Source organism: Cnephaeus nilssonii (assembly GCF_951640355.1).
Source record: "Cnephaeus nilssonii genome assembly, chromosome: 6".
NCBI lineage: Eukaryota > Metazoa > Chordata > Mammalia > Chiroptera > Vespertilionidae > Cnephaeus > Cnephaeus nilssonii.
In genome coordinates, this window is record NC_137077.1 from 33,609,621 (window position 1) to 33,625,089 (window position 15,469).

The 15,469-nt window shown below is 42.2% G+C and overlaps 1 protein-coding gene across 2 annotated transcripts in view; it reads left to right on the forward strand.

The window, feature by feature from the left end:
* SSPN (sarcospan) overlaps positions 1-13,875 on the forward strand; it is a 35,947-nt gene extending 22,072 nt beyond the window's left edge. For both annotated transcript variants that reach the window (XM_079775218.1, XM_079775219.1), the window contains exons 2-3: positions 4,321-4,407; positions 10,866-13,875. In XM_079775218.1, coding sequence (XP_079631344.1) covers positions 4,321-4,407; positions 10,866-11,231 — 453 coding nt within the window. In that variant the 3' untranslated portion in view covers positions 11,232-13,875. The remainder of the gene's footprint in view (positions 1-4,320; positions 4,408-10,865) is intronic.
* Positions 13,876-15,469: the final 1,594 nt, after the last annotated feature.

The window sequence follows — 15,469 nt, forward strand, 5'->3', positions numbered from 1 at the left end:
ATCTCAGCAAGCTCTTAAAGGCTCGCGGCCCTTCCTTCAGCACTGGTTTTCCTGATGTCACCCAGTTCATATATGGCTTTGCGCTCAGTGACACCACCTGTCTGCCCCAGGCCTGGTCCAACAAATGCCTTCTTGAAAACCTTACATAACTGCCTTTTTCCTGTTCCACGGGCCTTGTGCACCATATCGAATGGAAGCTCTGGCCCAGAATCCAGGAATGTTGTTCCAGGTAGGGCTGGCGGGTCTCACTGCTCATTACCATGAGCTCCCCCTCCCCTGCCTGGGAAGCCAGAACACTCTGTCTCCCTGGTGCACCCACGTCCTGCCAGCTCAGGAAACAAGACCCTTAGTGTGGCGTGAAAAATCTGGTTTCCTCCTCATGGCCATAAAGACTTCAGTTTTAAGTATTTAATAAATAAAGAGGTATTGTCTTATCATGCAAAGCTGTAGGTAAGAAAATGAAATACCACCTCCTGTATCCTATTGAGCCCTATCAGAAGGCCAAGAAATTGCAGTATGTTGAATTAATCAGGCTTTATAGCAAATACCATATACAAAGACCTAGAAGTGAAACTTTAAAAAATCTAAAAAGAGCCCTTGGCTGGTGTGGTTCAGTTGGTTGAGCATCACCCCATGTACCAAAAGGTCAGCTGGTTCAATTCCTAGTCAGGGCATATGCCCTGATTATGGGTTTGATCCCTGACTGTGGTACATGTGGGAGGCAATCTATCTATGTTTCTCAATCGATGTTTCTCTCCCTCTCCCTCTCTCTCTAAAATTCATACATATTTAAAAATAATAAAATAAAAATCCAAAAGGTGATTAGTTTCATAATATTTAGACATGTCATAATGTACAACCATGATTATAAGAAGTGTATTTGAGGTGCTTTCTGTTCAAAAGAGTTAAAGGTTCTCCATTACTGGGTAACTTCCTTGGCCCTTTTCTGTTTTCACTGGACTCTCTCTGGATGGTGCAGCATTTCTGATGATTTCTACTGCTTTACGAATGCTGATGACTAACGAATGCTTGTCTCCGGCACACATGGGTCCACAGTTCTGGACTCATGTGGCTGAGCTTTGAGTCCATGTGGCATCATCATTTCCCACTACCATTCTGCTCCTCCTCTTGTATCTCATGACTTATTAAATTTCAACACCATCCACGTGGCAGCTCAGGTCAGGTAGCCAGCACCTGCCTGTCCCCTCCCGGTCCTTCAGCCCTCACATCTAGTCAGTCCTTAGAGCCTATGTATTCTGCTTACTGCCTGTCACTCAAGCACACCCACCCTCTATCCCCATTGCTACCTGAGCTCAGCAACTCATCGTTTCTCCAGAGATGAGCAGCCTCTTATCGGGTCTTCTTCTCCCAATCCATTCTTCTCAGCCAGAGGGACCATTTTAAAAGTCAGAGTTGATCATATCCTTCCTCTGCTTCAAATGAACTAACAGTCCTTTGTGTCCTACTTCCTGTCCATCTCTGTGAACACATTTTTGCTGTCTCTTCTCTTACCCTCTGAACTGGAGCTGTCAGAGTCTTTGCATGTTCTGTGTTTCTCCATGCTTTTGTATCTGTAACTACTCTCTCTACTCTTCCTCACCTCCTTCTCCCAGCTCATTTCTTTTTATCCTTCAAAACCCATCTTCCTCCTGGAAGCTTTCCCAAGGTATCCTTGGGTTAATCACCCCTTCGGTAAATCCCAGCAGACAGGGTCCTAGTACTCACACAGTATGGTGACTTTATTCTTCTCTCTTTTCCCACGGGGCTGAGAGCGCTTAGAAGGCTGACACTATCTTTTCACCTCAGTTCCCAGAGCTGTGCACAGGGTCTGGCTACTGCATGTCCTCAAAAAACGTCAGTCTATCAACTAAGTGAAGTCCTCTGCAATGAGGTCATATGCTCCTGTGCAACCTCTTGCTGGAAACCAGCCTAGGTTAAGGCTACGAAGTAGATCCTACTGAAGTGGGAAAATGTGTTCAAACAACGTACGAAGTCAGATTTCTAAGATGCTACTCAGTGAGGCCTGATTATTGGAATGTGTCTCTCAGAAACACAAAGAAGAAATCTTGGCAATTGCCAACTGCAGCACAGCAGCCTCGAGGGACAAAGTGAGATACGCGGGAGAGAGCCTGACCGCGTGCACCTTACAGACAGACACTAACAGGGAGCATAGGCACGCTTAGGGATTTGACAATCCCCTTAGAAGTAGGTTTAGAAGCCTCCATCTTGTTTGTTGCCAATAAACAAAAAGGGGATCTTTTCCCCATTGTTTCTGTTCTGTAAATTCTTAATGTGAGAATACATAGTAGGCCTTTACAGTCCTTATCAAGCGTATACCTCATTTAGATATATGTTTAAAATGAGTTCTGAGAAAGAACTTCATCCCTGACTTGAAAGCCTCACCCACGGTGTGGGCTACACAAACAACTTCACTGTCGTTATTTCCAAATCTTCCAGTCCTCTGCTGAAAACCTGCCTCTGTGGGTCCTGTCTGCTTTGCTTTCTACCTGGACTTCTCCAGCCCATACCGTGCTCACATATTTTAAATCTGAGTCTCTCCACTACGCTTGTTATCTACTGCTGTTAAGCCATGCAGCTAGTCCTAATGATGGAAAACCTTGCAAATGCCTCTACTACAGAGGCTTGGCTTTTGGCCTCACGGCCCAACAGAAACTCTCAACTTGGGAACCCATGAGGGCACAAGCAACTTAATGTGTTTGTAGTCAAAGGGTGAATAGGATAGAGGTGTTACCTTCAAATGCTGTGTTGGCTTGTAAGTCAACAGCTCTGCCTCCCTAGCAGGAATGGTCTAGGCTAGGGTTTGAAGGAGGCCCTAGGGGCAGGAATTATGAATATCACCAAACTAGTTATTTGATGACTTGCTAGGTGACTCTCAGTCACCCTTCCAACATCTGTCTCTAGGAAAGTTGTACTTATCAGAAAATGCAGTACTGTTGCTTATATTTTCCATCTTAAAGTAGAACTTAGCAACATTTTAGGGTTTTCAAAATTGAGTGTGAAGAGATATGCATTGATTAGAAACTCTAAAACATAGTTTCAAAAGCTCCACTAACAAGAAAATCTGGTTTGACTAACCAGTCGGGTATCTTTTTCCCCTCAAAATTGCCATTCCTCCTGCCAGCCATCTTCCATCCAGGCACACCCCCTCTCTTTCCATCACTGACACTCAAGAGCTTGGAAGTCGCTCTGTTTCTCCCTCTCCAGGGTCCTCCCTGACATGCTATAGCCAAGATGTACAGCTTCTGCTTTTGCTACATTTTTCCTTTCTGCCTCTTTCTCCGACTTTGCCTGCCACCCTCTGAGCCCTGGCCCACCTGGCATATTAATCTTACTTCGATTAGTAAAATAATATCCTGATGTTCTCACTGCTAACCCACCTGACATGACACCACTGCTTATTTTCCTAAAACATGTCTTGAATCATATCATTCTCCTGCTCAAAAGTTTTCAAGGGAGCCCCATCGCTTGCTAAATTAATCTTACAACACCAGATTTGTATGTAACCTACCTTTTCTGATGGTTCCATGTTTTAGTCTTTTTTTTTTTTTTCAAGGAGCTCTATATATTTTTTATTTCAACTTTGGGTACACATTGGCTGTTCTTTCCGCACAATTTGTGAGATCCCGTTTCTGTACTATTGCTCATGGTGTTTCGCTCCAGCTACCTGGTTCAAGTGCTGGCTCCATTATTGACTAGCTTTGTGCTTCTGTTTCTTTGTTTATGATATGACGATTAGCACCTACTTAAGAGGGGATTGTGATAATTCTGTGAAGAAATCCATACAAAGCCCTTAGGAGAGTCCCAGCACAAAGTCAGTATTCAGTAAATGCTAGTGATCATGATTATGATCATCATCCCTTTCAAGGACCATTTCAAATCTACCTCTTTAGTGACGCCTTTTTGAATTGCCGAACTCAATGTTATATTTCCCTCTTTTTGTCCATCTCTGAATAGCATCTGACATATAATGCCCTACTCCAGAATAGTGTGTGCACTTATCTTGGCCTGGACTGGACTGTACACTTATTGAGGTTGAGGAACTTTTATTCATCGTTGGATACTCTGAAGGACTTTGTATAGCACCTGACACATCAAAGGGACTTAATAAATCCTGGCTAAACTGATTTTATTATTTTAAAAACTCAATTCCACAAGCTGAGAAAAATAGCAAGTAAAGATAAGTAAATGAAATGAACACCTGGATCAGAAGGACATTTCTGGTGGAAGACACTGAGACTGATGCTGTTAGAATGCACGGTTCGCCCTGATAACATCCTGTATCCCTGTTTTCCATTGCAGGTCTGCTTAGTGGCCTATCTTGGTTTGTTTATGCTTTGTGTCTCATATCAAGTTGACGAACAGACATGTATCCAGTTTGTTATGAAAGTAAGTTGTCATTTTTCTTTTCCTTTTATTGTCACATAGAAAGAAACCCAAGTACAAAATAAAGGAGTGCTTTTTAAGGGGTTGCATATCTGATTATCCCAGAAATTGCATTTTTAGGCAGGCCAAAAAATGTTTTAGGAGGGCATTGATCCAGACTTCAAATGTAATGCTAATTTTTTTTAAGTCTTAATTTCCATGAACTGGGTTGGCATATGAAGTCTGCCTTTCAGTGCCCTTAAAAGGAATACTGAAAATTCATCAGTTCAGCAAAAACACTTTGCCAGGGAAAAGATGCCTATATCAGTGCCCACTTCCATATCTTGGGGTTTATTTCAAATGTTCTAATAACGAAGCAGTCTAAGTGTATTTCCTCTTGTAGGCAGGGTCACTAAAGCAGAAAAAGAATATTGGGTGCATCCAAATGATCTATGCCAAGAGTCTGGGGGCAAAGGGGACAGGGAGTGGGGATGTGCATGGGTTAGCAAGTATGTGTGTGTCTTAACATGTGCATGTAGTTTTCCTCTGTTAGAGACAGTGTGCTCGGTTGGAGCCGGTTCAAATGCACAGCATTTCCACTGCACATAGAATCAACTCTAAAGGCAAACATAGACACACCCTTTCAGAGTTGAGGGAGATAAACACCCAACTCAGCAACCAGAGTGAGTAGAAATCCAATTCCTACATTTTCTTTCAACTGCTATAGCAGAGAACAAAAAAGTTTTCTGTAATTTTTTTTGTCCACTCACATCGCGTTTACTTTTCTTCTACAAGAAAATACATAAAAACTGGATACTCCTTTGTTCACTATAACAAGAAAGCATAAGGCATAAGAGTAAGTTAACTATATTATGTGGAAATTACAAAGATGCAGAAAATTAGATGATAGTATATTCTAGTATAATTAGAGCTGCTGGCATAAAAAAGCAGTGTGTTGATATATATGTACATATATAACGTTGAAAAAAGAGTAGTTATTTGAATAAAAAAAAGTTCACATTATATTAACTGCAAAAACAGGCCACACAAAATGTACAGCATGATCCTACAGAAAGAAATGAGCTCTTATGTGCTTAAAAAAATTGTCTGTGAGTGGTGGGATGATAGCTGCATTTTGTAGTTTTTTCTCTAATTTTGAAATGTCCTCCAGTTAGACATCACTTTTCTAATTAAAAAATTTAATGGATGCTATTTAAAAAAAAATCTTGGTGGATATGCCTACAGTTAGAAATTTTACTTTTTCTGAGGGTGTTCCTTAAAAGAAGGCCAGATAAAGCAGGCATCAGTCCATGTTTATTTTGTTGTAAGGCGAGGCTTGGTGATGATTAAAAAAAAAAAAGCAAAAAGCCAGACAGCCTCGTAAGAAATGGCCTGTTAAATTACAGGGACTTCATCCACCAAGTAAAAAATGCTCTAACCTGGATTCATCATAGTGTGTGAAAGGCCCTCACTCCTCCCCAGACGATCCTAGAAACAGCAGAGGCAAAAGCATCAGCTTCACAGAGTCCTCCAAAGCCTCCCCAACATCTGCAGGTAAAATAAGGAGCAAGGGCAAAAAAAAAAAAGAAAAAAAATGTCACTGCCAATGTCAGCCAGGGTGAGAATTCCCCACTAGGAGCATCTCATTAGCTGTCTTTTTCCCCACCTGTGACAGACACTGACAAATACTGAGGCCCTTTTCTCCTGCCGGTGACCTTTAGTCATGCTTCTTCCTGCCAGCTCTCTAAGATGCCCGCTGTATTATCTTCCCTTAGAAAACGAACTTCAGTCAATCGCAAGGCTTTCCAAAGCCACAACAGGTTCCAGCAGACTTCCCGTGAGCTTCTCACACCGTTTGGTGGGGGATGGAGGGAAGGAATGAAATACATCTTTCCTGTGGTGTTCCTCACTGGCATAACCACATTTTAATGCCCCCGCATTGAAGCCCAGGCCTTAGCTTTGAGAATTTATTTCCTCCTACTGAAGACCCTGGTACCTTGATGTAGCCTGCACACACACACACACACACACACACACACACACACACACACTTTTTCTTAAGATACAATAGCCACGGAGCTTGTCTTTTCATCTCAAGCTGGCACAGTCTTCTCCAGAGACCCTTTGGCACACCCTGGATGCCACCATCATGTTCTTTCTTTCTCCCACGGGCCCCTGGGCTTGGCAGGCCATTCCCTCGTGGACTGGGCCTCCTGCGGTTCCTGGTGGCCCGGCTTTCTAGGGGCTCACCGTGAGGATTTTGGGAAACGTGTCTGATTCATGTGCCTGCAGGAGCTCGGCGGGGCCACCTTCCCACAAGGGCGTTTAAGGCGCAATTGCTTCCTGCCCTCATCCCGGAGGCCCCTGGGCTGCAGCTGCCATCTCGTACGCAGCATGCTGCAGAGGGGCCTTCCCGTGCCTGCCACCCGGGAAGGTAATTAAATCGAAGCCGAAACTCCCTCCTCCCGTAGCTCCCAAACGTTGAAGCTGCAGCCCGGTACCAATTAGAGGCAGCAGCGCGAGGAGCGGCAGCGGCGCAGGGGGCTCGGTTACATAAGCGCCCGGGGCCACCGCGCCTCCGTCCCGCCCGCTGCCCAGCGCCAGGCGCACACCCGCAGACTAATGCGTCCCCAGCCGGGCTTTTATCAAAAGATATTTGCTCGCATGCCCAAGGTCATCGTAAACACTTTCATTGATAGTTTATTCGTGCCGGGGAGGTAAAACAAGCCCCTTGATTTTTAAATTACAGATTCTAACCCAGAAGCCTGTTGCTGTCAGATGAGCTCAAGCCACGAAGGAAAAAATGCTACAGCGCTGCAGATGTAGCCCACAGGCTTTGGGGGATCAAGTATACATTTGTGTTTTAAGATGGATAAGAAACTTGATGCTGTGGCTCACTCCTGTTTGTTTACTCGGCCCGATGCTTTCACGGAGAGGGAGAAGCAGAATCCCAATGTGTGAGCTATGCACCGCTGACCAGGGTTTGTGCTCTCCCCGGCTGCGAGCACATTTAAGATGCTCAATGAAAACGGAGCAATCTCCGTGTTTAAATGTTTTACATCCTTCCTATAAGCTCAGTTTGCACTGTTCCTCCCACATGACAGAGAATAAGACAAAGCCAGTAGAGTTGATGGCCTACGAGTCCTGAGATCTGACAGCTGTTTACATCTCTACTAATTTCTTTATTTCTTTCACAAATACTTAAATAGTGCTACTATGCGCCAGACACTGTTCTCAGCCCTTTACAGATACCAACTCTTTTGATTCTTATAATAATCCTGTGAAGTTATTATGATCATCATTCCAAGTTTACAAAGGAAGAAACCGAGGTACACCTGGGATTGTTTAATGAGCCCAAGGTCCATAGCCAGTGAGGGGAGAACCGGGGTTTGAACTCAGGCAGTCTGGTGCCCTGGTCCATGCTTCTAACCATCACCAAGTACTGCTGGACACGTATTAAATGTCTTGGGCAAATCTTTTGATCTCTGGGCCAAAGGTCATCTTTAAGAATTAGACACAATTCTCATTTTAACAAATGAATTTTTGTGACATTTATGAAGACAATATTTTTGCAACTATTTCAATTATTTACAGATTGAGAATGAGGGATTATCATCGTTAATTCTAGATATTGCCCCAATAAATGCTGTAGAAATCTGCTGTCTAAGGATGTGTGTGTGTGTGTGTGTGTGTGTGTGTGTGTGTGTTGGAGGTAGAAAGGTTATTATGAGACAACCTTCCCTCCTCCAATTCCATCCATTAATGGCAATAAAATATGTAGAGAAAACTCAATTTTGGACCATTCTACTAAGTATATGACCCTCAGGTGGCAGATTATCTCTTTTATTTGAGCCTTCCTGGTAAAGTCATAGATGTACCTATGTTCCCAGAGCAAATAATTCCAAGTTCTGTGTTGGCTTCATTGGAAAGGCAGCTGCAATGGGCGCGCACACACACAACATGGCCAGCACAGTTTAATTTGGCTCTTGGCACCAAGAATTTGAAGTCAGTCATCAAGCCTGAATATTCTAGAACAACCCAGAATATTTCAAATATCCTGCCCCAATGATCCCTCAAAATAAACCTACACTTTTTAGCCTAAGTATGCCAGTGATGGAAGGAAATATGGCCACTGAAAATCTTGGGGATAGGACCAAGGCAATGGCATTTAATAATACAAATTAACTATTTCCTTCTTAAATTTTGTGAAGGTGCCATTTTGTATTTATCTGGCTCCCTTTCTCCAAGGGAGAATAAATGTGCTGAGTATAAATTATTCTTGTTATATGCCTGAGATGTAAGATGTTTCAATAAACTGTTTCACAGGTGAAGAAACGTGGATTGTTTTTTGATAATCCTTCAAATGACTTGAAAATTAGAAATAGTGTATATGGTTAAGAGAGCTTTGATGAGAAGATCCAAAGAATCCATGCAATCCTTGGCTGTCTATTTTAAGACAAAATGGTATTAACCAGTTCCACTGTCGTCCTGTTCCCGCAGGTATACAATCAAGGCAAACCAGATGTACAGTCAAGCTGCCAGGCAAACCAGACACATGCTTAGTGCAACGGCAACTACATGTGCATACATGCACGTACACACACACACACACACACACACACACACACACACACACACTTTTACTCAAAGTAAAAACAACATTTTAAATATTCTATCTTTTTTTAAAATATGTTTTTATTGATTTTAGAGAGAGAGAAAGGGAGAGGGGGGAGAGTAAAAGAAACATCGATGTGAGAGAGAAACATCTATCAGCTGCCTCCTGCATGCCTCATACTGGGGGCAGATCCCACAACCCGGGCATGTGCCCTGACTGGGGAATCAAACCAGCAACCTTTTGGTACATGGGATGATGTTCAACCAACTGAGCCACACTGGCCAGGGCTAAATATTTTATCTTTAAGACTTAGAAACACTTGAAATTGTCAATGTGTGGAAAATCACTCATTTGGAGGACTTTTGTACACATATTTTATAATCATATATATGTTTTTATTTGTTACATATAGTTGGAGGTGGGGGGAGGGCATAATCTTTTCAGAGCTACTTTAATCTGAACCTAGACATGATTGGAACTAACTTTACTTTAGGGAGTTCACATTCACCAGAACTGCTTCTTATAAGGAGCAACTTTTGACTATCTATATATATATAAAAGCCTAAGTGACTGTCCGACCATTCAACCATCCAACCGGCCAGTACCTATGATGCACAGTGACTACCAGGGGGCAGACGCTCAATGCAGGAGCTGCCGAGCTGTGGTGACTTGGCAGGTGCGGTTCTCTGGTGACACACCTGGAACCAGAGAGGAGGGAGCCCTGATTCCAGGGTGCGTCACCTGAGAACCACCCTCTTGCAATCCGGGATCCCTCGGGGGATGTCAGAGAGCTGGTTTTGGTCCAATCCTCACAGGCCAGGCTGAGGGACCCCACTGGTGCATGAATCCGTGCACCGGGCCTCTAGTAGTAATATAAATCTTGCACTCTGTTGAATATACTAGTCCCAAAGGTGAGGGACTCTTTTCCTTATCTAGAACCTTGGTAGACAGGACCATTTAGAGAATTGTGTCCAGTTAATGAGATCAATCACGAGAACATTTCTTGTTCTGTGAAAGGGTTTCTATTGTGGCCATGTCAATGCACACTCACAGTTTTGACCAAAATACTTTAGGTGTAAGCTAAATGTTTGAATTGTTCAGACATTCCAGGTTTCTTCAGCAGCAGAGTTAGAGCTTTAACCTGACGTTTCCATTCCAAGGCTAACATGCAGGTCGACAACGTTCAACCTTGGTGGCAGAGGGAAGGTTTAGAGTTTATTTTCATGCTCAGGAACTACATAGTTGGATCTGGGACGAGACTTGTAGGTGATGAAGCTGACATCAAGTCACCTGCCTTCTGGAGCTATAATATTTTTTTCCTCCCAGCAGCTGCTTATTGGGGATCCTGCCATTCCTGGACACAGTTTGGCAACTACTGCATTGAACATAATCTTTTCTGTTAACCCGTGTTGCTAGTTCATCAATTATTGCCAATTTTGGCCAACACAGAATTGACATTGCAGAAATTTGTTCTTTACTTTCTTGTTTCAATTGTTACATCAGCAGTTCTTGAGGTCACAACAAGCACAGCATGCCTTTCAGAGATGCCTCTTTGTTTGGGATTCATCGAAGCTGCTTGCTACATCCATACACAAGCAGCCACAGTCAAGCTAATATCCTCAGCTCCGTTCATGAAAAGCGCCCAACATCTGTATGACAAATGAAAATATGATGAGCGTTTAAGGATTGCTTACTGACAAACGTGGAGCCACTTCCATGTCTTGGGTACTAGTTTCTGAGGAGCTCCTCTGTCAGGGCACTTCCTGGGAGAGAAGAAAAAAACAACAACAGTTATTATTCATTAGCTTTCTCAAGAGTCATTCAATGTACTTTGTAACCAGAAAGGTTTTCTTCTGCTTCCTTGCAGCTACTGTACTTTTTGCTGAGCGCCCTGGGCTTGATGGTCTGTGTGCTGGCCGCAGCTTTTGCTGCACACCACTATTCACTGCTCAACCGGGTTACCTGTGGGACCGCACTCGACGCCTGCCACTGCAAACTGCCCACCTCCGAGCCACTCAGCAGGACCTTTGTGTACCAGGATGTGACTGACTGTACCAGCATCACTTTCACTTTCAAAGTGTTCTTACTCACCCAGATGATTCTTAACTTGGTGTGTGGCCTTGTGTGCCTATTGGCCTGCTTTGTGATGTGGAAGCACAGGTACCAGGTCTTTTATGTGGGTGACAGGATGTACTCCCTCACAACTTCTGAAGGCCAGCAGCAAAAGGTCTAACACTCTTGCTCAAAGGTGGGAGAGAAAAACAGCACACTGACTAGCTGAGGTTAACAAAGAAAGAAACAAACAAACAAAAGAAAAAGAAGAGAGAGTAAAAACTCTGACAATAACTAGTATTCACGGTTCTAAATGAATATTTTTATATTTTTCAGAAAATGAAAGAGCATTTCTTCAAGTTTTCTATAGTATTTTTTACAAATTCTTATGAAAATAAATAATGAGATCCAAATTGACTTTGGGACAGTAAAAGGACACTGAATAGGGAAAGGATAGCATAGATTTATCTTCACAGTCTGGAGTTTATTCCTTATATTCATTTTATCCATTACTTGTATAATCTTCTTTCCTGTTAGTCTAGTTTGGTGGTGCGAATTGCCATTTCAGGCCCACATGCTCAATTTTGTCGAGTCTTTTCCAGGCCCTCCTACCTCCCACCAGGATGTTCTCACTGTGCCTGGGAGAAAGACAGGGGCTGGGGAAAGAGTTGATCGGCCAGGTGGACTCTATTTTCCATGGTAGAGATGTCTTCGAGGCATGAAACAGGTTAAAGGAGCAGAGTAGAAAAGGAAGAGACTTTTGCAAAAGGCTCAATAATTATGAACACCTGGGCTGGGGCGGCAGCCTTCTCTCCCCAGCTGCCTGGGTTTGGCTCTGTAAGTAGATCACTTGCTAAATGCTTCAGGTGATTGTCTGCGTCTCCATAATTGAAAGTTGGTAGTAGTTGTATTCTTAATGATGTAGAAGGCCTACAATAATCACATTATGCTTCTATTCTATCATCTAAAACAAATCATTAAAACCAATTTCTAGCTAATTGTTCATTATAATTATGCTCAGAAGTCTATTTAACAAGCCCTAGCTGAACTTAGGCAGCACAGTCGGTGTTAGGAGACGTGACTCTCACAGAGGAGAGGCTTCAAGATGGTTTCTTGCTTTATAAGGGAGAAAACAATTTTATTAATAGCGCAGGTTAAATATACTCATTTAAACAAAAACAAGAGCATTTGTAATAGGAATGGTTATACAAATAGCACATTTGTGATAGGTTGTGAAGTGTCTCTCTTGGCAGCTAAGTACTTTTGAGTAAGATTGGGTAATGCCCATGTGTTTCATTCACGAAACTGTATTTGATATGCAATCCTATTATTGATTTGTATGCACAGTGAAACCTAGAGACTAAAACGTTTTGAAGTCCTTATTTGATTGAGCATTTGCACATTGACTTGGAGGGTAGTTTCTGTTTTGTTTTTAAGTAACTGACATAAAAAAGCACAAGTTCCCTATTATTGCTATTATTAAATTTGGAACAATGTCAGTGTTTTAAGGAAGGATCTCAGAATGCAAATTCACGCAGCATGAATGTTACCAAGAACTTTTTCTCTTATTATGCTCTGTTGAAATTCAAGATAATAATTGAGTTTAAGTTGCCTCTCCACATTGCTTATAAACTTTACTAATTATGAAATTCTACCCTAAAAGAAAAACATTTTCTTGTTTGCCTTAGAAGATAGATGAATAATTATACTAATGGTGATAATAGTGTTGATTTCTACACAATGTAAATAACCAGATAAGCCTGGCAGGTGTGGCTCAGTGGTTGAGCATCGACCTATGAACCAGGAGGTCACGGTTCAGATTCCCAGTCAGGGTACATGCCTGGTTACCGGCTAGATCCCAATAAGAAGCGCACAGGAGGCAGTCGATCAATGATTCTCTCTCATCATTGATGCTTCTATCTCTCTTTCCCCCTCCCTTCCTCTCTGAAATCAATAAAAATATATTTGAAAAAAAAAAGGCAAATAAAAAGAAAAATGTTAAGTCAATTAGTTGGAGGATTATAACTATATTTTATGTCCTCCAGATAAAACACCTGATTAACAGATGTTAAAACCTTTTAATGTATTCACTTGCTTTTTGAAAATGGCCTTCTTATAACACTAGCTCAGGCCTAGAAGGCACATTGGAGGGATTAAAGGATAAGACTCTGGAGCAGATGTTTGATCGCATGCAAGAATTACATGGACAGAACCAAGCATCCTGATGATGACCTGAAAAATACTTTGTGTCCCGATTTTAAAAATCTCAATAATTGAATCCATTTTGATTTTGACAGTGTTCCTTATAAAGAAGAAAAAGACTGAGAATCTGAAATGTTGTAGGCTGTTCTTTAAAGAGTGAGAAACTAGTGCTTTAATGCTAATTCCTAAGAATTCAGCACCACTGGAAGCACACACTGAATACCTTTAACAATATTTTATAGCAAACACTACAGATTTTTATATTAAAAAATTAGAATTCTGCACATCACTAAGGTGCTCTATGCTTTACAAGAGATTCACAGGGTATTTCAAATAGCAGAATACTTTAGCTGATGGGCTTGCTTTTTCTAAATAATGCAACCAGTAAGAACTGACATGGTGATAAGCTTGGTAATAATCAGAATATATATATAATGGGGATTTTGCTATTGTGTAATCAAATCATTCTTAAATGACCAAAGAAATGAAAGTTGTAAGTAAAAAAAGGAACAAAAGGAAAAGAAAAGAAAGAAGCAAAGAAAAGATTCCTGTTCTGTGAACCCACTGTGTATCGATACGTGTAAGAACTGTGTTACGTGAATAACAAACTGCTTTGGGCTTGATTTGAAGTATTTTGAGTTTCTGTTTTGCAAATATTGAAGTTCTGATAACGGCAACAGAAAAGGAACAGACACACAGCTTTACACTTAGCAAAATGTTACATTTAAAATCTGACAGGAAGCCAAGATGGTGACTGTCTCCTCTAAACCATAAAACACTCAGATTTGTGCAATCCTCCTCCTCTTCCACCTCCTTCAGGAGAATTAAATGAATCAAGACTTTGGAAAGAGGGGAAACAGCCTGGACTTGGCAGTACTTGAAATAGGAGGAATACAGCAGCCTAAATGTACCGACTTTGTAACCGAGCCCACTCGATCAGTCTGTGCCTTCACATGACCACCATCTGTGCCTCCCCCGCTCCATCCAAATTTGTGTAGGCAGCTCCTTGGAGCCAGGCCTAAAAATATAGTTACACTAGGCCCTAGAAACTGTAGTCAAGTCACAGGCCTAACTTTTCTCCTTCTTTGGATTAAAAGTCTATATTCTTTCTTGAGGGGGGTCCCAGCTGCGCATGTCAATGTGTTTGTTCTGATGGCCAGGACCCATTATGTGTGTGTTCTCTGTTCATGTCCAGGACATCAGAATCTTTTATTATTCTTACTAGAGGCCTGGTGCACTGGGGGAGGGGGGAGAGTACCCCTCCACCCGGCCTGCACCCTATTGCAGTCCAGGACCCCGAGGGGTCCTTAGCGCAGCCGCAGAGGCGGGAGAGGCTCCCGCCACCTCCATTGCACTCACCAGCTGTGAGCCCGGCTTCTGGCTGAACGGTGCTCCCTGTGGGAGCACACTGACGACCAGGGAGCAACTCCTGCATTGAGCATCTGCCCCCTGGTGGTCAGTGTGTGTCATAGTGACCAGTTGTTCAGCCGTTTGGTCGATTTGCATATTAAGGTTTTATTATATAGGATACTTCCCTTTTTGCATGCAGTATATCTTGAATATGTTTATAGGTCTTTAGTAAAGGGTTGGGTAGAGGGTATACAAAGGAAATTCTGAGGGACAACAGTGAGCAGTATTTAAAGAAAATCATGCCCTAGCTGGTTTGGTTCAGGGGATAGACCATTGACCTATTAATTTTTTTAATTTTTTTACTGAAGGGTCCCGGATTTGATTCTGGTCAAGGGCACATGCCAGGGTTGTGTGTTTGATCCCCAGTAGGGGCCATGCAGGAGGCAGCTGATCAATGATTCTCTCTCATCATTGATATTTCTATCTCTCTCCCTCTCCCTTTCTCTCTGAAATCAATTAAACACACACACACACACACACACACACACACACACACACACACACACACACATAATAAAAAAAGAAAAAAAGAAAAATCAGAAAGGAACTTAAATGGATCATACCCTATTGGGAAGTATACCTTGACCTTTTGTAGGGATTATCTCTGGGCTATTGCTATGTAGCCATACATTTCTATAAGTCACGTTGGCTCTCAGTTCTTATTATCCTCAAATAACTCTATTATTTTTTAGATGTACACTGTATATTCAGGATAATTTTAAAAAGAGCTGATGGCCAAGTATATTTACCCACAGTGGAAACATTATTTGGATAAAGACTCAGTGGGCCAGCCTATAAAATGAATAT